Source organism: Hydra vulgaris, chromosome 12, assembly GCF_038396675.1.
Source record: "Hydra vulgaris chromosome 12, alternate assembly HydraT2T_AEP".
Lineage (NCBI taxonomy): Eukaryota > Metazoa > Cnidaria > Hydrozoa > Anthoathecata > Hydridae > Hydra > Hydra vulgaris.
In genome coordinates this window covers 36,814,831-36,841,489 of record NC_088931.1, presented here as the reverse complement: position 1 = coordinate 36,841,489, position 26,659 = coordinate 36,814,831, and the positions used below count along the sequence as shown (strand labels likewise).

General features: G+C 26.2%; 2 protein-coding genes across 2 annotated transcripts in view; both read left to right on the top strand.

The window, feature by feature from the left end:
- Positions 1-26,659, top strand: part of LOC100202640 (protein FAM135A) — a 63,120-nt gene that overhangs the window by 7,845 nt on the left and 28,616 nt on the right. The window contains exons 3-4 of the mRNA XM_065813123.1: positions 8,710-8,864; positions 23,789-23,859. Of these exons, the coding sequence (XP_065669195.1) occupies positions 8,710-8,864; positions 23,789-23,859 (226 nt within the window). The remainder of the gene's footprint in view (positions 1-8,709; positions 8,865-23,788; positions 23,860-26,659) is intronic.
- Positions 9,780-13,049, top strand: LOC136088695 (uncharacterized). Its single transcript, XM_065813124.1, has 4 exons — positions 9,780-10,170; positions 10,318-11,347; positions 11,475-11,639; positions 11,713-13,049. Exons 1-4 carry the CDS (start codon positions 9,845-9,847, stop codon positions 12,472-12,474), a joined length of 2,283 nt encoding a protein of 760 aa, XP_065669196.1. The 5' UTR covers positions 9,780-9,844; the 3' UTR covers positions 12,475-13,049.

The window sequence follows — 26,659 nt, the reverse complement described above, 5'->3', positions numbered from 1 at the left end:
ACAAAGATTTCCAATTTACATTTATTAAAAATATATACCATTGCGCTTTTACTTACCTACTTTTTTACTATTCTACTTTTTTACTATTACTTACTTTTACTTATCTTTTACTTAAAAAGTTAAACACAGTTTCTTTCTAAATTATAAAGAAATTTCTGTTTCCACTTTTTTGATATCGCACAATCTGTTAGTTATATAATGCTGATGTCATTAAAGTTATGTTTTTTTGTTTTTTTGATAAAATCAATCATAACAAAACAAGCAAAAACAAAAAAATTAAAGTTTCAAAAATGGCGTTAATATAAAATAAAATTTAATGTGTACTAAGTTTTAGCTAATAATTTCTTTTTTTTTTCTTTCTAAATTCAGTAATTATTGTGTTAATATTTGTTATAAGAAATTGTCTGAATAAATATTCTTGCGCTTGCAAGATGGTAAAAGTTCTATTATGATTTCTTTTTTTTGTGTGTCATATCTTTTTATTCTTTTGCTGGATATTTTTGATGGAAAAGTTAAATTAATAAAAATTAAAAATTACATTTACAAATTGCTCTAACATCAGTTGTAATTGTAATTCAAACTTCATAAGTTGTTTTTATAACTTTGATTAATTCTTTTATCTTATTGCTTAAATGCTATCTTTAGACTTGTTTAATATTAAAAAATGATAAAAAGTGGCTTGACCTAAATGGCTTACCACTTATGTTAATTGACACAGGCAAGGTTTAAGTTTTAATACACATAACACCCGTAAAACAGCACAAGTATGCAAATCACATTAACTGATGTTCCTGCAGATGGTGCTATTGTTGAGGCAAAAAATAAATAAGTGAATAAAATAATGTTTAAATTTACATATATTTAAAAGTTATGTAAATATGTAATGTTTAAATTAATATGCAATTTCATATGCATGAACCTGCATACAAACATCAGAAAATATAATGATTAAGTTTAAATAAAACACAAATGAAATATAATTGAACTAACTGCTTACCAGTTGAATTTTCTAATTTTTCTAAATAAAATAAAAAAACTTATAAACATTAAGATAGAAACTAACTTGCAGAATATAGAATAACTTTATGAAAACTAAAAAATATGTAATAATTTTTGCACAAAATAAACAGCAACAACAACAAAAACAAAACAAAAAACAATGTAATGTTTAAAATAACACATAATAACATAATGTTTAAGGGCAATTCCATGTGAAAACATCCCGTGCATGCAACCCTAAGTCTCAGGTTTTGCGGATTTTTAAACCACTTATAGATTTTAGTAAATTATAAACATCCTGAAAATTTTATTTTCTAATTTCAATCGGTTTCTAAGATGTAGCTATTTTAACTTAGCCTTCAACCAACAAAAATCCGCTATTTTAAAAAATGGTTTTGGTCCTAGTTTCTTTTAGATGTGTGTTAGAAAGCTGAAAATGTGTACCTTTACATATTTTGGGGCAAGGAATCCAATGAAACAACTTAAAATAATTAAAAATGAATATAACACCTGAAATTTAAACATTTATCAAAATTTTACTCCAATCAGGATTATGCTGATATAGCTCGATTTTATTTTAATAAAACAGAAATAAAAACATGGTTAAATCTAGCTAAATTTATTGCTTAAAAGACAGGTATTTTGCTAAACTAAAAGAGAAAAAAAAGTTGTAACTCAACAGTTTTGTAACTGAAAGAGTTTTGGCTACATCAAACTGTTCTTTTAGTTGTTGTTGACTAGCTGTTTCTGTTTCCTTTGTAATTTTCTAAAATCTGATTCTAAATAGTTTCAAAGAAGGAGAATTATATAAATGCAGTTATCATTCTTCTCCATTTGAAATTTAATGCCAACGCACAAAAAAGCGCTGGCAGGATGGTCATTTTTAGGCTCTTTTTCCTGCTATTTAAATTAAAATAAAAATAGCAAAAATAATGCTTTGAATAAATACTAGTTAAAATAATTTAAAAAAAAACTGGTAAAAAAAAAGCCTTTTTTAATAATAAATTTAAGTAGATTTGACCATGTTTTTATTTCTGTTTTAGAAAAGACCACTCTCCAATTCTTTGTTTCATTTGTACCTTTACATGTTTTGCCCCAAAACATGTAAAGGTACAAATTTTCAGCTTTCCAACAAACATCTAACAGAAACTAGGATCAAAACCATTCTTTAAAATGTCGGGTTTTTGTTGGTTGAAGGCAAAGTTAAAATATCTTAGGAACCGATTGAAATTAAACAATAAAATTTTCAGGATGTTCATAATTTTAAAAATCAGCAAAATCTCAGACTTAGGGTGGCATTTTCAAAAAAAATTTAGATTTCCAGTTGTTTTAGAGTACAATTGGCGCACATATCATAATACAAAAATCAGATAATTTTTAAATCTTTTAATTGAGCTGTTTTTCGGTGGATTTGGTGAATTTGATTAGATTAGCACATTTGGTGGATTTAATTAGATGACAGATTTAGTGGATTAAATTAGATGACTGCAATGTAGTTTTACAGTGGTTCAAGAGTTGGTGCATAAATAGAAATAAAAAAGTCTTTTAATTTTTAAATCTTATAGTCGAGCTTTTTCATTCTCGGATTTGGTGGAACTAAGAAGATGCGGTAGTGGTGTAGTGGTAGAGCGCTCGCTTCATAAGCGAGAGGTTCTGAGTTCGATCCCCACCACGTCCCTGGTAGTACCGCGCTCAACTTGTTTCCTGGCGCAGCGGCCTTGTTCGTCAAGGTTCGTGTTTCGGAGTTATAGAGTTGAGAGAGGGTTATAACCACAATTAAGTAGCCTCCTCATCTGTAGTGGCCTTCTGGGCCTTGGGGAGGTGAAATAACAAAAAAACAAAAAAAATTAGCAATCAGAAATTATCAAGAGCAAGCAAATCTAAAATCAAAGTTTCAAAATTTCCACTTGGATGAGATATTATGTTTTGTGTTTTACCAATTTTTTTATATACAATAACATAAATACAAAAATTCAATCTAAAACAATTTAAGCCTAAAAGACTTTTAATTTTAAGAAAATTTTTCTAACATTACACACAATCCTGTATAAAATGTTATATAAGTAGATTTTTTACATTTGCATTTAACACATCTGTTTATTGTCATATTATGTTACATTAGATGCTATGCAATAAAGCTACGCTTATTTTGAGAACCTGGTTAAAAAGTGTTGATTAATTGCAATTGGTATGTTTATAAAATGGTTTCTTTTTCTATTACATGCATAAGTTCTATAGATTAGAGGATTAATGTGCTGTTTTGCGAGAGTTCAAATCCGTCCCTTAACACAATATATTTTCAATTTCTTAATCTGACTGTATATATTTATAGCAAAAAATACTTTTAATTGTTAAAATAAAAGTTTTTATCTAGTTACACGCTTTTCTTTGATTTTTTTTTTGACTGTATTATTAAATTATTATTTTTATTTTTTTCAAACCAAAATTTTTTCAGAAAATTTTGGTCTGAAAGTTATTTAAAAAAAGCACATTACATAAGTATCTCAATCATGACACTCAATCATTTCTCCTGGTGTTTTGATGTTTTTAGAATTTTTAAGTTTTTAAAAAGTTCTCTTCCTTTCGTTTGTTACAGTGTATAATATTTTTATATATATTATGTATATAATATCTATAAAACATCAAATGTGTTTTATTTTGTATTTAAAAAAAAACGAAGAATATTGAAAAAAAAAAGACACCAATGGTAGGGTTTGAACCACAGCTTTTTCGTTCAGATGCTCACGCTAGCATGTTAACTGGGGCCACACTGGCATGTTGACTGAGGAAGATTTTAAAACTATATCATAAATACTTTATAGAACAGAAATAAATGCTATAGATCAAATTTAAGGAGATGTTGCAACGATGCTGTTTTTAAGTGAAAGTAAAACTGTAAAACTTGTTATATGTTTTAGTATGTTTTAACATTACATAATTTGAAATTTACGTAAGTTAGATATTTGCTCACACTTTTGTTCACGTTTTCTTATTAAAAAAAAGTGCTGCGACTCTTTCTTGCCACTACCTCGGTTGCAATGACTACCAAAGGTTCTGTGTTAAACACACTCAAAGGGGCACTACTACTACCATTATGTCTGGCAATAAAATATAAGATTTATCACTTCAAAAATGTTTTATCAATAATTAGTTGCATATTCTTTGTTTTTTCTGATCAGCATTACTAATTGTTCCTTTCAGTCGGATGGTTTTCAATGAGGTTGAGGTCTAGTGATTTAGCTTGCCTATTTATTAAAATTGGCACATTTTAAAAACGCGCTCAAAAAATCAACTAATTTGTCATATTATTTTGTTTTTCTTATTAATAATTTATTATTATAGTTATTAATGAGAAAATAAAAGCATAAAAATAATATATGGGCAATTCCATTTTTAACAAGCGCTTCATGCGCAAGAACTTTATCAAATATTTGCTTATTTAAACTTTAAATTAAACTTTAAGCTATTATGTATGAAAACTGTTAGTCTAAAGCTGAGAATTTTTAAGTATGACCAGAGAGGGCAAACTTAATGAATAAAATAAGCTAAACATTTTTAAGTATTACCAGAGAGGGCAAACTTATTGCTGAAAATGCCACTTACACTTGCGTTACACGGAAAACAAGGTAAAAAAAATTGCTTCAATTTTTAGGTCTGATTTCTACAAATCAGTAAAGCGGTTTGTATTAGAAACTTTCACATGTTGTTGAGAATTCTATACCAATTTAAATAATATATATAAATATCTATTAGAGTTGACCGGCTAAGAAAAATAAACTTGTTTTTTTTTTATTATTTGATACTGTATACTTTACTTATGTTACATCACTTCGAGCAATTATTATTGTGAATTTTTTTTTAATCTATTTTTAAGAGTTAGAGTTACATAACAAAAGAATTGCAAAAGTATTGAACTCATTCATAAAAAATAATTAACAAAGGAAATTTTTAAAAACTCGTGGCACTCTTCTTGAGTAATTTTTTATAACATTCATGAAAGTTATCAAATCGGAAACAGTTTTTCCGCAAGACCAAGAGCAACTTCAAAAAATTATTTTAGTATTACAACTTTATTATTACTTAATTGAGTCATTGGTTTGTCGAAGTATTTACTTACACTTTTTACGTTTATGCGTATTGTTTTATTTTCATAAGATTGAATTTTTAAAATGCTGCAAAGTATTCACATTTAAATCTTTTAAAATATTTTTAGCGTAAAAACTGCTATCATAGTTTAGGAGAGGAGTATATGTGATCGTTTGTGACAGGAGAGAAAGGGTTATAAATTGATAAATATAGGGTGACGTGTTTACGGATGAACACCCAAACAAACAATTTGTTTTACTAAAATTAAAATAAAAAGTTATAACTGATTCTTGTTATATTAGGAGAAAGGCAAATAAATCTTTTTTTTTCTGTCTAAATAAAAATATTTATATAATTCTTATTTTTATTTATTTATTTACATTTATATGTCAACCAAAATAAGAATACATAAATAAAAAAACAATAATATAGATAATTTTAATACATATAATAATAAAAAATAATTTTTTAATTCTCCTAATATAAAAAGTTTCAGTTTAAACCTTGTGAAATCAACGCAACGAAATAACACTTAATGACGTAATTCATTTTGTTAAAAATTTTTAGTAAATGCATGAAAACAAATAAATAAAAAAATTTAAAAATATATATATTATTTTTAAGTTTTTATTTTATCATTAATAAAAAATATATATGTGTATTATTGTTATGTTTTTTTTTTTCTCATAAATAATCATAATAATAAATTAATTAAAAAGTTTAATAATATGACAAATTAGTTTGGTTTTTTCAGCGCATTTTTAATATATGCAAAAAAATCATGGCCAGGTTATCAACAAAAAAAATATATGCATGGTTATTCAAGGCGTGCGACCGCACGCGTCTCCTGAGAAGGCCCGGGTCATTGTCCTACTGAAATTGCCACTTTAAAGGCATGTTATCATCAGCAAATAGAATCATTTGCTGATGATAACATGCCTTTAAAAGCAAATAAAAAGAATTTTATGATGTCAAAAACTCTGTTAGACAATTGTGTTAAGCATAATTTTATTAATCACAAAGTCTGTACTAGCAGAACCCTAAATGCAGAAGAGCAAATCCAGCTATGCCTAGTTTATCACAAACAAAGTGATACATTAATTGTGCAGTGTATCTGGTGGGAAATAAAAACTTTATTTAGGTATTTAGTATATTAGTTTCCGTAAAGATTATAAACAATTTATAAATAGATTTTAGCTACCAATAAAATATTTGTAAACATAATTTATGTTTATAAATAAATTACAAAAAAAGAACTTAACACAATAATGAATTAATAGGAAACCAAAGAATTTTAAATAAATTTGTGAAAAATTCTCTTAAACAATAAGACTTCTCTTTTTTTTTCTTTTTTTTTTAAAAAAAGTTTTTTATTTGCTTTGACATATAATCCACGATGAAGAAATTTATATTTTGCGTTTTATAAATTAGTTAGCAGATAATAAGAAAAATTTTTTTTTATGATAAACATTGGGAAACTAAATTACATTCTTTCAGAACTAAATTTAACATTCTTTATTTTACTAACTATTTTACATTCCTTTAAAACTAAATTTAAATTTTTAATACCGTATTTAATTTAATCATGTTTTTTAATTAAAAAAAAAAAACTTCAAATAAAATATTCAGTTTCTTTAACAAAAAAGTTCACAGTTGCAATTAAATGCTATTTTTTATGACTAAATATATTTTCTGAATAAACGTCACAAACAATAATTAAAAGATAATTTATGTATTCTTAAAAAAAAAAAGTTTTTGCTTATTGTAAAACTGCGTATGCAAAACGTCATTTTGTACATAAAATGCAAGCTGCATAACACATGGTATGGTGTTACAAATTGTTCAAACTTTCTGAATCACTTATCAGGTAATTCAAAATTTTCTGAATCACTCATCAGGTAATTCAGAATTTTCTGAATCACTTATAAGGTAATGCAGAAATGTCCTATTAGCAGGCATCACTTGTTATATTTGCTGATGTCAATCTGAAGGTATCACAAGTGATAGTTTGAAGAACTGCTTTGATCAATTACAAAGATTCTTCAAATACAATCAGACATATTTTAAAAAATCAGCTCACAATTACTTGACATATCTTCTACGTGTAGCTAAAAAATGACAAAACATTTTAGACTTATAAACAATTTTACTGTTTAATACAATCAGGATTTAAGTTAGATGTTGGACCTATTCACAGTATAAAAATATTTGTACATTGAATGTACATTAGCGATATTTTTGCTAATGAAGACATTGTGCCAGTTCAATATTTACTTGATTATTTGAAAATGTTTGTACTATATAAGCTGATGGGTTGTTTTTCTAATTTAGCAAAAAATTAATCTTGCTTTTGAAAAAAGTAAATGAAACAGACTTAGTGCAAAGAGTCAAAAAATCTAAACAAACTAGTGCAAAGAGTCAAGGTTTGAATGAAAAAAGTGAATATTTGTACCGTACAGTTCGAAGATGCCTTGCTAAGGACTTTAATGTTTGATTGTTCCATGTTGCATTATAGCTATAATTTTCTCAAAAATATATTTATGGTCCCCTCAAATTTTGCAAAGAACACAAAGATTAGACTGTTAAAATGTGGTGACGTGTCATGTTCTCAGTCTATGTGCAAGTTAAACAGTTTACAGCACACAAAATCAATGTTCACTGGTCACCTAAGTCATACTTCAATCCTATGATTATGTTGCACCTTTTGTTAAGCAATGTCCAGCAATTATCATTTAAGATGCAAAATTGATCTGATTTACAGTTATAACATGGCTCCAATAAAATATAAGCTTCTTGTACTGTGACAATCCACCTGTTCTAACCCCAGTTAAAATTGTTGGGTAAAATTAAAAGCAAAAGTTTCTAAACAGAATCCAATGTAACTAGCAGATCTTTTGTAAAAAATTTTATTTAAATATTATCTTAAAGTATGGAATAGGGTGTTTCATATTTTATCAATATTTGAAATTAAACTCGCAAATTGATTTATAAAATGACCATTTATATGAAAATAAATTTGAGCAAAAAAAAATTTATATATATAATTTGGTATTTTAGTATTTAGTTATAGTATGGAAATAGGATAATATAAAAAAAGTAAATAATATTGTATTTGCAAAGACTATTTTTGTTAAATTTTAGTTATCATTAAAATTTGATTCAAGTTACATGCTCTAGCATTTTTAGAATTAATTTAAATGCAGTTATGCAAATAAAATTGAACAACAAATTGTTCATAAATTTGTTCTTAAACTTATTCATAAAGTACATTCAAAAAAATAATATTATGATCTATTTCATTCTAAAAAAAAATTGTTCTGATGATAATAAAGATGAAAATTGAACTGCATAATATTTGTCTGCTAAAACATTTTTTTTTATGGTTAAAATGTTGTCTTATTATATGCTTGCTAACAGTTTTTATTTTCAAAATGTTCTTTTATGGTTAAAATGTTGTCTTATTATATGCTTGCTAACAGTTTTTATTTTCAAAATGTTCTTTTATGGTTAAAATGTTGTCTTATTATATGCTTGCTAACAGTTTTTATTTTCAAAATGTTCTTTTTGCTCTACTGTTTGTTTTTAAATCTTAATAAAATACTTTTTATTTGTTTTTAAATCTAGATATGAAGACTTGTTCAAGTTTATTTAAAGCTTTTGTTGATCAACATTCTAACACTGCTATCTCCAAAACCTTTGAAGTATATTACAAGCATGAAAAGGTCCAAATAAAAGATAAATTCATTTTCAAAATTGACATGTTAATGGATGGAATTAAGGTATAGGTCAGAGATTTAAAAAATTTTTATACTGTTTAATCAATGACTTAATTAATTGAATAATCTAAAATTGTATTAATTTATTTATAGATAGAGTAAGAGTGGGTAGAATGAAATAGTTGTGACTGTTTATTCTCTTGTTCCTATATATTTATTGAATACACATTTTGCAAATATTTTATGATCATGTTGTGGAGAATTTTTTTTCTGAATAAGATGAAAATTTTAATACAAAAATAAATAATTTTTTTCTCTGAATGGTTAAATTTTTGGTCGCGTAATAATTTTTGGTCGCGTAATAATTTTTTTGTAAATTGAAAAGTAGAGATAAAATTCTCAAAAGTGAAATTTGCTGGCATTGAACTTAAAATGTATCCTTGTATAACAGTTTATGTCAGTCAACAAGTCTTCTTTCGAATTTCCGGAAACAAGTTATGAATTAAAAATGAAAACAGTGAACTACAGTGAATGAAAATTGCTAATTATTTGGTTAGTGTATATATATATATATATATATATATATATATATATATATATATATATATATATATATATATATATATATATATATATATATATATATAAGGGTGGGGCATAAAACACCAAAGTCATTTAAAAAAATACCATAATAATTTTTCTGGTTCCTTTTGATATGTGTATTAAAAAAATGTAATTTTTTTATTTTTATGAGTACCCCTATGGTTGGTCCCAGCAGTCCGAAAATTAGAAAATTTATAATTTTTGTAAATAATAAGGGGGGCAGGGTCACTTACAAATATTTTAAAGATATCTTAAGGGTTATTTTTGTAGCCTGATATATCTTTTTTTAGATTATGTTTTGTTTTGTTGCAAAAGATGATGGTAATGGTCAGCCCTACCTATTTAAATACATGTTTGCATGTTTGGGAGGAAGGGGGGGAATGTTTAAGTTAAAAAAGTCGGTAATTTTTAAAATTTTTATCTTAGTGTAAATAAAAATAATGCAAACAAAAAATGGTTTTGGAAAAATATCTCATCGTGAAGTTTTTCTTGTTGGAAAAAGAATTGGAACAATACCTAATACACAATTGCCAACTAAAAAAACTGTATTGCAATATTACCATTACAGAGATCTTATGCTAAGAGCTGATTTTCCAAACATTTCCTCAGTTAGTATAGCTTCATGTCCTCTTGGTGATTTTTTTACTGCACAATGTGCTGAAATAGGCGGTTGTCTCCAAAAATGTTTACCATGCGTTGTTTATGAGGTGAAGAAAATATGGCAAAAAGCAGGAATTCCTTTTATTAATACTGACAAGCATATCAGGTTTTTATAAATTTAAAATAATTTTAATTTTTAGTTTAATCCAATTTCAAATTTATGTTATATAAGTAGCAATTATAAAGTCATACAATTTTATATATTTATAATAAATTACATTAATTTTAATGCATTCTTCTACATTGGTTTTAGAGACAAGATTGTTGACTTAGAAAAGAAGAGAAAAGATTTAAACAAACACAGGAACCGTTTAAGTACAAATTTAGTTTTAAAAAGAGAACAGTTTTCAAGAATGCTAGAGGAGGTATTTGATGTAAGTCAAAAGAATTGTGAAGGTATTATTATGAAAGATAAAACTAAAGATATAAAAACTAGAAGAGAAGATGCAGATTTTCTTAACGACCAGAAAGGAGCGCGTGTTCAGAAAATGTTGGGTAAAGATAAAATTTCACAAAAATTTGTAAAAAACAAAACAAAAAGAGAAATGAAAATAAAAAATCAAAGAATAAAAGAGTCAGTAAGAAAACAGAAAGAGTTGGTTACTGAGAAATATGAAAACACAACAAAAAATTTTAATACTTTAGATGATAACCAAGATGAAGAGTATCTACAGCCTTCTAGAAAAATTAGAAAATCTAATGTTGTTCCTCTTATTGTTCCAAAAAATATAGGAAAAGATTTAGCTCCAACAGCATCACGATATGGAATAAGTTCGACTGCACTGAGTGCAACTCTTGCTTCTCTTATAAATAATAGTTCTGGAACGACAGATGATTTTTCTATTTCTAAACGAAGTATTTTGAGGCAGAAAAAATTAAGTATAAGAAAAACTGCCTTTAATATTAAAGGCAACTTTATTACATTGGCTAAGGGTAAAAGTCTTACTGTACATTTTGACTCAAAAATTATGTTAGAAATGAAAGAACTTGGTAAAGAAAAAGTTGAAAGAGTAGCTGTACTAATCAGTTCACCAGATCTCTCAGATTCCCAACTTTTGGGTATTTTAATTGTGGAAGATGGCACTGCTGAGTCTCTTGGGAAAGCAATCAAAAAAACTTTACAAGACTGGGAGCTATTTGACTATGTTGATTGTCTCTCCTTTGACACCACTGTTACAAATACTGGTTGGCTAAAAGGAGTCTGTACTCTTATTGAGCAGTGGAGAGGAAAAGCTTTAATTTGGATGGCTTGTCGTCATCACGTTTATGAATTGCATATAAAGGTAAATATTGAAAAAATCATATAATATTTTTATATTTATTTATATATTTAATTATTAATATTTCTTGATGAATTAAATGCTTTATTAATAAAATTTATTTAAATGATTTGAAATAAACATATTTTAGCACTTCTCAAATGTTCTTACTGGTGGTAAAACAAGTGGACCAAAGACTGAGTTATTTGATAGGCTGAAGGGTAATTGGAAATCGATTCTTGAAAAGAAGATAAATTATGATAACCTAAAAAGATTTGACTCAGAAAAAAAAATTATATCTTTTTTGGAAAAGCAGGTTGGTTTAATTGTCCTATTTAGATTAATGTGTTTAGTAATAAGTTTTAATAATAAAGTTTTTTGAAATTTAGGCTTCTGAATCATTAACATTCCTTCAAAATTGCCTAGATAATGATATATTTCCAAGAAATGACTACCAGTATTTTATAAAATTAGCAGTTCTTTGGTTAGGTGGCAAAGTAACAAAATTTCAATTTAGATTTCCAATGGCTTCGCATCATGCCAGGTTTATGGCACAGGGAGTTTATTATTTAACATATGATCTTCTTCAGCCACAATTCAGTAACTTATGTCCTAACATAATATCATTGCAAGAGGGAAAGCTGATTTATGAAATTGCTTCATTTACAGCACTATTTTATGTTCCATGGTTTATTAAAGCTCCTATCCCTGCCATAGCACCTTCTTTAGATCTAAAAGCTATTAATGAAATGATACAATATTCTGAATTCAGTTTCAAACCAGCAGAAGCCGTACTGAAATCACTTAAAAAGCACAATTGGTATTTAAATGAAAGATTTGTGGTTATGTGTCTTGCTGATAAATGTTTACCTGTAGATCAGCTACAAAAAATAGCTCTTAAATTAGCTCAAACAGCGAAGCCCACCAGTTATAAGATGGGGAAACTGAATTCCGAAATTTTTACTGACAATGATAAAAAAATAACTAAAAATATTGAAGACTTTATTGGTCCTGAAAGCTGGTTTTTATTTGATTTATTAAAAATGACATTACATGAGACAGAATGGCTTAAAACTAGTTCATCAAACTGGGAAAAATTTTCAGGTTATATTAGATTTAAAAATTGTCACTGGTCTTCTTGTTGTAAATGATTGTGCAGAATGGGCTATTAAACTTGGTCAAGACTTCATTGAAACTTTCAGAAACGAAGAAGATAGCCAAGCTAATTTATTAGTTGTTGCAGATCTTCGGCTAAAATTTCAGACAACAGAAAAAAAATCTTGGTTGAAAACTTTAAAATAATCTTTCTTTAAAAAATAAATGCAAATGTAAAAATATTTTTTATTTAAAATATGTAGGAAAAAATATATACGCCCCCCCTACCTCTCAAATATAAACATCATGTATTTTAATGGGTAGGGCTGACCATTTCCATCATTTTTTGCAATAAAACAAAACATAATCTAAAAAAAGATATATCAGGCTACAAAAATAACCCTTAAGATATCTTTAAAATAATTTTAAGTGACCCTGCCCCCCTTATTATTTACAAAAATTATAAATTTTCTAATTTTCGGACTGCTGGGACCAACCATAGGGGTACTCATAAAAAAAAAAAAATTACATTTTTTTAATACACATATCAAAAGGAACCAGAAAAATTATTATGGTATTTTTTTTAATGACTTTGGTGTTTTATGCCCCACCCTAATATATATATATATATTATATATATATATATATATATATATATATATATATATATATATATATATATATATATATATTTATATATATATATATATATATATATATATATATATATATATATATATATATATATATATATATATATATATATATATATATATATATATATATATATATATATATATATATATAGGGTTTTTATTAATTAATTATGTCTAACTTGACCAATGAATCTTTATAAATTCCTCATTCAACTTTTAAATTAATTATTATCAAATCTATTCTAATATAGAATATGCCTCGAAAAAACATGCGGGAAAAAAAAAATTGCACCAATGACAAAGATTTGCTTGCTGTGGCAAAAATATAAACTGGCAAACTTTCACTCAACAAGGCTGCTCAATCATTCAGCATACCAGTAGCAACTCTTTATAGATGTGTCAACGACATTGGTAGTGGGGTAATGACAACAGCATAGGTAGTTGAAACACTTAATTTTGTGTTTGAACTGTTGCCAAGTAGCATTGGTACAAGATTGATACAACCTTTTCAACAATATAAGTCAAGCTTTCATAAGTTAAGCATCAGAGCCGTTGGCAATATTAAAACACTCAGAGCCACTTCTTGAATGCAAGAAATAGTAATAAGGTATTTCAATACACTGCAAATAGAATTCAACAAAGCAGGTATCAAAGAAAATGCTTTATGTCAATTGTGGAGTTTTAATGAAATTGCTTCTCTGGTGATCAAGAAAAGCAACACATAGTTTGCATTAATGCTGCTGTTTATAATTTTGCGCCATATCTACAAAATGTCTACAAAAATTGGTGCTTAAGTGGTTCAGACAATGCTGTATACGTAACATCTCTGTCTGGATGGATGGAAGTTAAGCAATTCATGCAATGGCTCACTGGCATGTTTGTTCCTGCTATTAAAAAATGTCCTTGTAAATAGTCAATTTGTTAAAAATTAGTTAATTAAATAAATCGAACTTTGGATATCCAACTATATGTACTCATATTTTAGTCCTAGATAGATACTTGACACTTGTTACCTATTGGGTTGTATTTATTTGTATCAAAAACAATATTTTCTTAATTTGCTTACCAGCTCATTTGTCACATATTCTGCAGCTACTACATGTTGGTGTTTATTGCCATGTCAAAAGAGTTTGATGCAAATTACTTCAAGAGTTTTATGCAGAGACAAAGTTCAATAATTCGTCAAAGAAATGTTTTAGTAAACTGCAAGTAAAACATTCTTTTAGTTTTAACACTCACGCAAAAAAGCAGCAAAGCAAGTTTGGAAACAATGTAAGTTTGGTTTTGATAATGAGCAGCAGCAGGCTTGGTCAGGAAGCCGTGCGATTTCAAGCCTTTATATTATAATAGTATTTTGTTTTGACGATTAAACCACAGTTTTTAACAAATGTGCTGAAAAAAATGGTTTTAATTACCTTTGAAAATAAATTTAATTATGTTGAAAATAACTTCAAAACGTTCATCTTTACTAACGTTTTTATATTAGCAAAATGCTTTTAAATAATGTAGCTAATGATTTTATTCAAAGTTTCATTGAAAGTTGTATAAATTTTTATTTATATTATTTAATTATATAAGATTTTTTATAATTAAAATAAAAAATTAAAATAAAATTAAAATTAAAAATAAAATTAAAATTTATTAGCGACAACTTTAAACAGCGATGATCTCTTTAGTACTTTATATAAGAATCTTATATAAAACTTTATATAAGAATCATTAAAGTTGATTCACTCGAAAAGTAGGAAGATTTTATTGAGAAGAAAAAAAAAGGTGAACTTTTTTGAAAGCTGTTTGAATTAAATAACTGTGGTGAAACACATTTAAATAAAATAACAAATCACTGCTAATGATTTTTTATAAAAATGTTAATTAATAATATATATATTTTTTATTTATATAAGAGTGTATTTTATATTATGTCTTTCAATAAAAAAAAAGTTCTATCATTTTTTTGAATAAACAATTCAGTTATTTTTTCTTTTGTTTACTGCAAAGAATTGTTAAGAATCTTTTTTTTAATTTGTAAATGTGTGCATTTATTAAACAATTACTAGATGTAAGTTGTTACTTTATTTAAAAAGAGTTTCGCATAATATTATATTATAAAAACATTGTAAAGATAAACAATTCAAAGTTATTTATTCCAAACGTAATTTAAATAATCTTATTGTTAAAGTTTATTATTTATTTTATTTATTATTTATTTTAGTTATTGTCTATTTGATTTATTTTTATTTTATTTTTCTTTATTTTTTTAACGAAGATTTATTTGCTTCTTTTACAATAACTTTATTTTTAAGTTTCTTTATAGTTAAGTTAAGATAATTTTTCAGCACATTTAAAAAATAAATACAAATTTTCAGAACATATTAACAGCCGTGGTCAGATTTTCAAAATTAAATAGTATTTGCGTGGTCATAAAATGATGTAAAATCGCACACCTTCCTGGCCAAGCCTGTAGCAGATAAATTAACAACTCTAGCAACAACAGCAGCAGCAAATTAAGTCATGTGTAAAAAGTTCTGTAATATTGTGAGCAAAGCTTCAGCAATCAAAATCGTTAATGGTATCAGTGCGAAAATTCAAAGCGCAAGATTTGATTTCAGTGCATGTGATGAACAAAATTGCCTGGCGTAATATTATGCGCTCGTAAAACTGAAACATCTTGTTAATGAGCACAAATATGCACGCTCTGCATCAAGTCTTCAAGAGCGACATTCAGGGTTGGAAATTGGTTCTCATGGGATTATCTATAAATTATGTATGCAGGTATGTCACCCAAAAGCGTACCAGTACATACCAAGGAAAGGGAGGAAGATTTTTTGTTTGAGTTTTTTGAGTAGTCAAGGAAATCAGGCAAAAAAGATTTCGTTTTTTCATTAATTCATTTATCTATCTACCAGAAGTTACTGTGTGGCTTTGATGTTAAATTAAAGAAATATTGTGTAGTATTTATTTTATAGCCGTTCTCAAAAATTTAAATTTATTTCAAATCAAGTTTTCACAGTTGAATTATTATTTAAAAAAAGTATTAATCTTAAGAATTAAAAAAAATTATTCATAATTTTTTATTTAACTTATTACTAAAACTTTAGTAACTCTTTAAAAGTGTTTAACACATGATATTTTAAACTGAGTTTTGTCGTGCCACTTTCCAAGTTTGTGGTTTAAAACTTTTTATTTTTCAAAATTCTATCAAGTTTTAATTTCATAATTTAAATTTTCTATTCTCATTTGGATGAACATGTTTTGAAAATAGTAAACATTCTAATCTATCTGTATTTTGAACAAAATAGAAAACTGCTTTCTGTTAAATTTCTATTTATTTAAACTGAATGTGCAATTTAATTATTATCTAGTGAATTATTTTTTATATAATTGATTATATACTTAATAAATATATAATAGACTTATATAATATACTTATACTAATATAATATATATTGACGTAAGTATATATCTTTATTTAAAATATATATAGTTGTACCTGCTCTTGCAGCCAACCTCCAGCCATTATCACATCATCGTAATGTTACTTCACTTTCTCTTTTTTACAAATACTATAATGGGCACTGCTCTAAAGAGCTAGCGTCTCTTGTGCCATCTACTAAAATTCATTCTCGTGTTACTCATCATTCAATTAAGTCTCATCCTTTTTCTGTGACTGTTCCTAAGTTCTCCAAAAACTCTTACAGTTTGTGATAAAAAATCAGCAAAATCCAGGTCATGAAGGAATGAAAATAGTGACATTTTTTTTTCTTTTGTTTATGAACACGCTTCCCAAAGTTTCAATAAACAATATGTGTAACAAATAATAATAAACAGTAGAATCCCATTAACTCGGACTCTGAAAAAATTTATATTTCGAATTTTTCTGTTATAGTTCTAATTTTTATTTTCATTTAACTTCATTTATTTTCATTTAACTTAATAAATAGACTTTATTATAAATAGACCAATTTGAAGATATCGGTAAAAAGATTTTGTTTGTTAATTTATATTTAGCACAAAAGTATTTAATATTCGAGTGTTTTGAATTTTATTTGATGTTTTTGAATTTTAAATATAATATTCATTAATAAATAGAATGTAATCGAACCTGTACGAAATGGTAGCGGGTTGTTAAAGCAATAAGTTTAAAAGAGAAAAGATTAAAGTGAATTTTTTCTTTATTCTTTTTTTTTTTTAACAAAACAGCTTGGTTTTTATCTTTGTTTTTATGTTGCATTAAAATAACTTTTTAATAATAATTTAAATTGATATTTTATTAACCATTTTATATTATTAATTTTTCTACTTTAAGTATATTAAAATATATATTAAGTTCATTTTTATTTAAAAAAATTTTAAAAGATATAGAATGCTAATAGAAACCAGTAATTTTTTCACTTTAAGGTTTTTTGCTTTAGCAACCCTGAACTGTACAAAACTGAAGCTATTAATAAAATTTTAGTTCAATAAATTATTATAAATAAAATATTACTCTAGATCATGGGTCGGGAACCTTTTTTAACTTAAGAGCCATAACGGCTAAAAAAAATTCAAAATAGTAATGAAGAGCCACAAAAATACAAACTTTTAAATTTTTTTATTAACTTGAAATCATAAAATGAAATTCACATATTATATTAAAAAGATAGAAAAAGCTATAGTTAATAACAATTATTATTGGTGAAATGAAGTTTAATGTGATTTCTGGATTTGAACTTTTTTGATAATTTGGTTAAATTTGGCTGATATTTCGTTGAATGTAACTGTAGTAGAGCCTACGTACTTTCATCTGTTAACCTACTTCGGTATTTATTTTTAATAAAAATCATCAATGAAAAAAATTGTTCACAATTATACGTTGAACTAAAAATGGTTATTAGACCAAAAGCAAGCTTTTTGGAATTTATATAAGTATTTGGCAGTGAAGTCCAGCATTGGAATATGATATCCTGTGGCGTATCTTTTATGTTTTCTTCATAGATGGCGATATGTGCAAGCATTGCTTCAAATTTATCATCCCAGATACTTTTATTCCGAATCTCGACAAGCTCCAAGTGTAAGTCTGCAATATTTATTTCAGGAAATGCATTTAAATCTACCAATGTCAAATTGCATTTTAATGGCAGCATTACAAACTTTAATGTTTCCTGATATTTCCTGAAATCATAAAATCTGCTTGCAAATTGGTGAACAACTGTAGTTGTTATCTCAAAAAGTTGTTTACGATCAACCTTTTCTGCTTCTGAAAATATTTTCATCCTGAAATTTTGTAAATTATTAAATATATAAATTGGTCTCCTGAAATATCGTCTAAAAATAGCTGTAATTTTTGTTCAAAAGTAATCAGTTCTTCCAGTAGCTGGGCAGATATATTTACTTTTCCTTGCATCTTCATATTAAGTTTATTAAAATGTGCTGTCATATCAAGCAAAAAGTAAAAATTCTGCAGCCATTCTGAATTCTTTAATAGTTTGCAATGTTCTTCATTATAATTTTTAACAGCTAAAAATTTATTTATTTCACTTAAGCATTCAGAAAATCGTTTTAAAGTTTTTCCTCTTGACAACCAACGTACAGCTGTGAATGTAACTAGTTCTTTATGTATAAAATCCATTTCTTCTAACAATGCTGTAAAGATTCTGTGATTTAACGATTTTGCTCGGATGAAATTTACTATGGGCACAATGACTTCCATTACATTTTTCAGCTGTGATAATGCTCCTAAAAGCTTCCTGATGTAAGATACAATGAAATAAAATAATTTCATGAGAAATATGTCTGGAAAATAGTTTGATAAAGCCTTTGTTTTTTGCAATCATAGCAGGTGCTCCATCAATTGCAATGGATTCTATACGCTCAATGTTTATATTTTTTGTTTCCAAACATTTCAAAACTGATTCTGCGATATTTTCCCCTCTCGTTTGTCCTTTCATAGACAACATTTCAAGAAGTTCCTCTTGTACACCAGAAGCTGTTAAGTATTTGACCATTACACAGCATTGAGATATATCAGTGACATCTACAGATTCATCAATAGCCAGGGACAAAAATTCAGCTGTTTTAATATCATCTTTTTTCATGTTTGGAACCTCTTCTGCAATATTCAAAATTCATTCCTTCACGGTTCTAGCCGAGAGTGGTATATCTTTAATCTTTGATAGTATTAAATCTTTGTTTTTAAAATCATTATATAGAATTTCAGAAACAGTATACATGTAATCTTTCAAAAACTCACCATCTGTAAAAGGTTTACCAGCTTTTGCAATTTGCAATGATAATGCGAAGCTTGCTTCAGTTGTGGTCGATCCGGAATGAATATAATTTGAAAAGCAATTTTGTTGAATTAATTTTTTTCTTTGCAATTCATTAATATCTTTTTTTCTGCATTCACCTTTTTTCTGCATTCACGCATTCATTCTGCATTCACGGGATATTTTTGGGCAAATTCTTTATGTTTTCCTTCAAAATGTTGTTCAACATTGCTTGATTTATTATTCTGAAGTTTCACAGAACATATTAAACATAGAGGATTAGCATCACTTTCTATAACTGCATATTTTTCAGTCCATAGTTTATTAAATCTTCTATTTTCATCTGCAAGTGCTCATTATGATCTACCAGTTTTAATGCATTAATACTAAAGCTAAAATAAATAATAATTAACTTACCAGTCTTAATATATCAAAAAAGCTAAAATTAAATTACAATTACAAAATTTGAGTAATTAAAAGTCAAAATAAATAATTAAAATAAGTTTGTTATATATAATATAAACTCGAATAATTGTTCAAATATATTTTTGCTTTTGTACTTTGCATTCGAAGCACCATCGCATCAACAATATGTTTCTTGTTTATTTTTGAAAAAATTGGCAAATAGGCATATACTACACAAAAATACAAAAGTAAAAGTACTAGAAAATACAAAAGTAAAAATTAAAAGAAGTTAAAATTTTTAATATTGTTAATCTATATGAGAGAAACTTTTATTCAACAAAAGAGCCGCATGCGGCTCCTGAGCCGCAGGTTCCTGACTACTGCTCTAGATATTTAATTTTCAGGCATTTAAAGTTTGGAATTTTTATTGAAGTGTTTCAAGTTTTGATATTTTATGACAGATTTTTATGCTATTCAAAGTAAAAATTAAACAAAGTATTTTATCAAATGGACCTAAAATAACTGTGTGAGTTAGGGAATGCTTCGTCTTCGACCTGGGTATGATTAAGGGATAATATGATAAAGTTAAATGGGAATTTAGAAAAAAACCTTTATGCTGAATTTAACTTTCAAATAGAAGAAATAAATCATTGGCTCTCTTGCACTGAGGTTTTGAATTTTAATTTATGTGGGGCGTACTTAATAACGAATACAACATTAGTATTATTTAAGTATTATTTAATAATGTGCAAACTCTACTATTAATTAAACTTCAGCAAAAAAATTTTCCAAAAATTATTTTTATAAAATCAACTTTATAATTTTCTCCCTCGCAAGGTCTTCAGACGAGGGCGATTTTTTACTCTTGTAACAAAATTAGCAAGCGCTTTTTGTCGCGCTCAGAAGTCTATTTATAGGCGTGTTTCTCGTGCGTGAAGCAATGGCTTTTCTTTTTTAATTAAATAAAGTTTCTTAAAAGACTTTTTTAAAAAATTATTTGATTTTTATATATTTAAATACACCTCCAAATTCTTTACAACTTAAAAAAAAAAAGGTTCACTATATTTTTTATATTTCTAATAAGTTGAATGTATAAGATTAAGATAAATATTATTTGATATTTTGATAATTAATGATATAAATAAATATTTTATGTTTCATAACTCATAAAATACATAAATTGGCTTACATTAATCAATACATGTGTTCTGTTACACATCGTTTTAAAGATTTTATCTTTTAAATTTTTCTCAAATTTTTCAGTTTTAACATTCTAAGATGCACTCTATCACACATGTGCTTCTGAAGCTGTTAAGAATAAGGTTTATCTTATACTCTATTTGTTGTGTTATGTAATTAAAAGTAAATATTCATATTAATAATTTTCTCCTAAAGTAACTCTCTATTCTTCTCAAAGAATTCTTTGAAAATATCCTTCTTCTTTGTAATTAGATTTACTTGATCTATTTAAAGTACTTATTCCATTCTTGTATATCAGCATTATGTTTAAATTTTAACTAAACCTTATTAATGCTTCGGTATTACTACTACTAATGATAATGTAAATTCAGTATTAATTTCACAAATTTTGTAAAAAATCAAGAGCGCTAAAGTATGATCAATAAAGAAATTCTAATAGGATAATGCAAGCCAATTCTATTACTTGTTGCTTTTATGTTATTTGTTAAACATGATAAGTCTTTATTTTATACTGAATTATTCTTTAATATAGAATCTAATTTTAGTTGTTTGTGTTTAAAAAAGTGAAAGTTTTTTTTTTTATGAAAAGCAACTTGTTTTACACTGTATGTGTAAAACAAATGTACTATATGCCTATAGTACAGTATAGAAAGTACACATACGCATTTTTTTTTTATAAGCATATAATATTTTTAATATAATTTATGTTTTACATAAATACCACCAGCTTAAGTTTAAAAAAATATTTTACAATGAGATCTGCTTTAAAGATTATATTAGGATAATAATAAAAATAATGTATATGTAGCTTTACCATACATAAATAAATTTGTTTTGCAATGACTTTCCAATCCAATATTTTTTTTTTCAAAAACCATGTTTAAAATGCTGAGTAAGACTAAATATTATGCTTATTTTTCAACAAATTGCTTTTAACAAAGTCTTTTCTCACCTACTTAATTGTAGGGAAAGGTTGAATAACTAGGAGGAGTACTTGGTATTTTTAAAATTGTTTTTCTGCTATTTTTCCGTCAAGCAATAGTCGTCAAACAATTGTATAAAATATATAGTAACGAAAAGATATATAGCAATGAAAAGATGGTATTTTAAAAATACTGAAAACCATCCTGTTACATTTTTTTCCTTTTTCAAGCACTGCTTGAATAGTAAAAAGTAAAACACAAAGATTTAGTTTCAAAAACATATAACAACTGATGTTGTTATACATGTTATGAACATATAAAAACATATAACAACTGATGTTGTTATACATGTTATGAACATATAAAAACATATAACAACTGATGTTGTTATACATGTTATGAACATATAAAAACATATAACAACTGATGTTGTTATACATGTTATGAACATATAAAAACATATAACAACTGATGTTGTTATACATGTTATGAACATATAAAAACATATAACAACTGATGTTGTTATACATTATGATGTTGTTATTGCATTTTCAACTTAGTATATAAAATACAACTTAATCAAAGCAAAAATACATTATATTTAATAACTTAAATCTTTTTTATTACCCGTTATAAAAATTTGTTCGTTTTAACTTGAATTACATAACACAAAAATTATTTATTGAGCTTCATCAAAGTTTTAATTACAAAAGTCTTTTCTTTTAATTATTTGCTCTCTTGCATTGAGTTGAACTTTTTAAATTACAAAAAAAAAAAAAAAGGTGAGTGATCTTTTTATTTATGAAAATAGGAAGAAACATGAAACAAAACAATAGGAGAAAGTGGAGCACCATGATACACATTTGCTTTTTGTTTTGTAAAATATTTTTTAATATAGCTTTATTTTAAGCAATTGATTTAGTTTGTAGAATCAATTTATTCCTACAAAACTAAATTTATTAATTGCCTAAATATAAAAGGTTAAACTTGTGAGACATTTAAAGTAAAATTATAAATTTGTATCAAAGTACTCCACTCAGGAAGGTACCTTTATACAAACTATAAGCATCATTAAAAAGTAAAGAAAAGTATAAAACTTATAGAGAAAGCAGATTTTTACTTGATAGACAAGCAATCTAACAATTATAACCCAAGTCACATTTCAGAAATTCAGATAATTTATCATATTACATGTCATTTTTAAGCATCAATAAATAATAGCTTCGTATCCAAATTGAACTTCTAGTGTTATATTTACATAAATCTCTTTAAAATTGAATATAAATATTTAAAGAAATGATATTTAGAATTGTTTCTAAATGTCATTTCTTTAAATATGTTAATTTCTTTAAAAATGTTCTACAGTTTTAGGGCCTCCTGCAAATGCTGAATCAAGTTACAAAAATTGCTTTATATTTAGTATCAACTTGTTTTTTCAAAAGTTTTGTTTAATAAAGTGAAGAGCCTATGGATTGTAGTTTACAAAATAATGTTGTTGACATATTAGGTGATGCAAACCGTCAGATCATACAATATCAGTATTGGCAGCTTGCCTCCCTTGCTATGTCCATTTTATGTCCAAATATTTCACCGCTTGTGCACTTATTTACTCCTGCCAAGGCCTCCTATATATATATATATATATATATATATATATATATATATATATATATATATATATATATATATATATATATATATATATATATATATATATATACTATAGTGCACTCTTTTGCGGCAGCACGCTATTGATGTCACACTGAAATGGCAGCAGGCCATTTCAGTGTGACATCAGAGATGTTATGTAAACACGCATTCATAATTATATGTATATAAATAACTAAGCATAAAAACTTTTTAACTTTATTGATTATAAAAATGTAGCATAAAGTAAATTTCTTGAAGTTTATTTAAAACATGTTAAGTGCAACTTTTTAGATGGATTCACAACTTCTAAAAAAGATAGATTTAACATTTGAATTATACTTTGCAGAATGCACCAGAAAGCAGTAAGTTTTATAAAATTTTTAGAAGACATTTTATCATTTATAAAATTGTGTTGAAAAGTTCAATAAGTTCTAAAACCTTAGTGTTTTGTTTAGTGTTTTGTACAAAACAAATTTCAAATCATCAAAATTTACTTATTTAACATCATATTTTAACAGTTATTTTATTAGTGTATTATTTAGGTGTACTATGTGTATTACTTAGGTGTACTATGTGTATTATTTAGGTGTACTTATGCGCAAAAGTGTTTTATACCATGTGAGGCATTCCGTGAGGAACTGGGGCAAGCATGAAACCCATCATCTTAGATTTTCTGTATACTTAAGCATTGATATCAAATAGGTTTTTAAGATGTCATTACTTTAATCACTTATTATGAAGGTGATCAAAGTAATAATTTTTTTGTCTGACTGTAATTGTGAACAAACTGAAAATTAGCACTATTAAAGTTTTGGTATGAGTATTCATCTTTGTTTACTTTAAAAATCTGAGAAATTAGCATATGTTATTTGTTTTCTATAAAACAAATGGAACTAAATCAAAACAGGGTTTGTCCTTCACCTATATTCTGTTTTTAAAAATGTCATTGAAATAGAATGGAAGCCTGATAACCATGGTGGCATTATCTTGTTGTATATTTTTCTTTTTCTTTTATCAAATTACATATTTAAAGGAGTGTTTTGGTGCAAAATTAGGAGGTAAGTTCTTTGAAGACAAGTTTGAATTTAAGAAATACATTCAGATGTAAAAAAATTACTTATTTTAGAGATTTTCATTGTAAAAAAATATATATTATAACAGTTAAAATGAAAAATTCATTATTCATAAAAATTCATTATATTTTGATAAAATATTTAACATTCAAAAAAATAAGTTTTTTTAAGAAACCACTTTATAAGATATCTATGTCTACCGAAGAAACCACTTAATAAGATATCCATGTCTACATAAGAAACCACTTCATAAGATATCTGTCTACCTAATTTATAAATTGCTTATAAAAGAATATTTGTGTACTACTGAGTAAATTTAACAAGTAAAATTAAAAACAAATTTTTAAAACTCAATGCTTTTATATGTTATTAAAACACAAATTTTGCAATCAATTTTTTCTGATATTACTATTTTATTTTATTAACATTCAGCTGTATGCGTGTGTAAAAAAACAAAAATAATTCAGGCAGGAGAGTCTCAAACCACAGACATTCCATTTACGAAGTCAATGCCTTATCCAAAGAAGCTAAACGCGCTCATAAGTAGAACACAAATAATATACTTATTTCGAAAATTATTCTTCTTCTTTCCAAATAATAAAAAATAAACTTAATCAAAATTTAATTGTTTTATTGCAAAGCTAATTTTAGAATATTTTAATGTCATCAAGAAAATGTAGTGAAAATTGATTCAAGCAAGAGTATGAAGAAAATCATCAGGTAGTGAAAATTGATTGCAAGGTTTAATTCTCGCATACAAACAGAGAGACGAGGAGGTAATAAAAGTATTGAGAAAAAATTGAATTATTGGCAAATCATCTGTGTCTAAATGGTATATGTGTCCTGTTTTTGAAGATAATAGTATTTTTATTGTAATTATGATATGAGGCTTAGAAAACCCAATCGCAGTTGTCTCTATTTGACCAGTGCAAAAAGTGTTAGGTAAATGAGAATGCATGAGTTTTACAAGTTGTCTTCATATTCTTCATCAACTTCTAATACCAATCCAATCCAGTTGAGCACATCATATTTGCAGATATAGTATTTCTTCTACCAGTATTTTGCATATTAATTCTCCAGTTTAACTGCACAAAGCATAACATTTAGTATTTGGTGTGTTGTACAGAAACATACAGAGTTCCTTTTCAACCATCATAGGTACATCATTTTGGTTTAAACTGAGCATATTTGGAAAGTCCTATTTTAGGTTGAGGCTGATCTAGTTTAAAATTAACAAATTCCTTTGCAATGAAGTAACCATTTTAATACAATTTAATTTTTGGATACACTAACAAAAATTCTTTATAAATGGCAATTGCCAACTAAACAGACCATTGCGTTCAAAACTTTTCACCTTATCAATTATATCTAAATTAATTTTAACAGTTTTTTTCTAGAAGTGCTTATATTCGTTTTTCAAATTTTAGTTTCCTTACTTAAGTTATGGTTGACTTTGATTTATTAAGTATTTCAGCTGTCTTATTGTTTTAAAAGTAGCAGCTTATTTAGATCATCTTTCTTCTGATGCTCAATTAAGTTCTTCAGTATCACCAAATTTCGAGTCATTTACATAAACGTCTAGAATAACAGATAGCTTTTTTTGAAATAACATCAGTAGCTTGCATTATTTTCTTTTTTCCAAAAAAATTTAGCGTTGTGTGGAATCCCATGAAATTTTATTGGTGATACATATGTGTCAAAACTTCTATATCTCCATCAAAAATTGTTTGTTCCAGACAGTCAAAAAGCTTTTAAAAAATCAGATTATAACAGTTTTTACCTGCCATCTCAACTACTACTATTATTACTACTACTACTACTACTACTACTACTACTACTACTACTACTACTACTACCACTACCACTACCACTACCACTACCACTACCACTACCACTACCACTACCACTACCACTACTTCTATTTTATATGATATAATATGATGTTTCAAATGTTGTTAAATGGAAATACTATATGGTCTTAAATTTTTAACTTAAACAATTGTAAAATATTTTTTATTAAAATAATGTAGATTTTTCACGAAAGTAAAATTAATTATTAAAGGTTTTCAGATAAACAAAAAAAAATTTT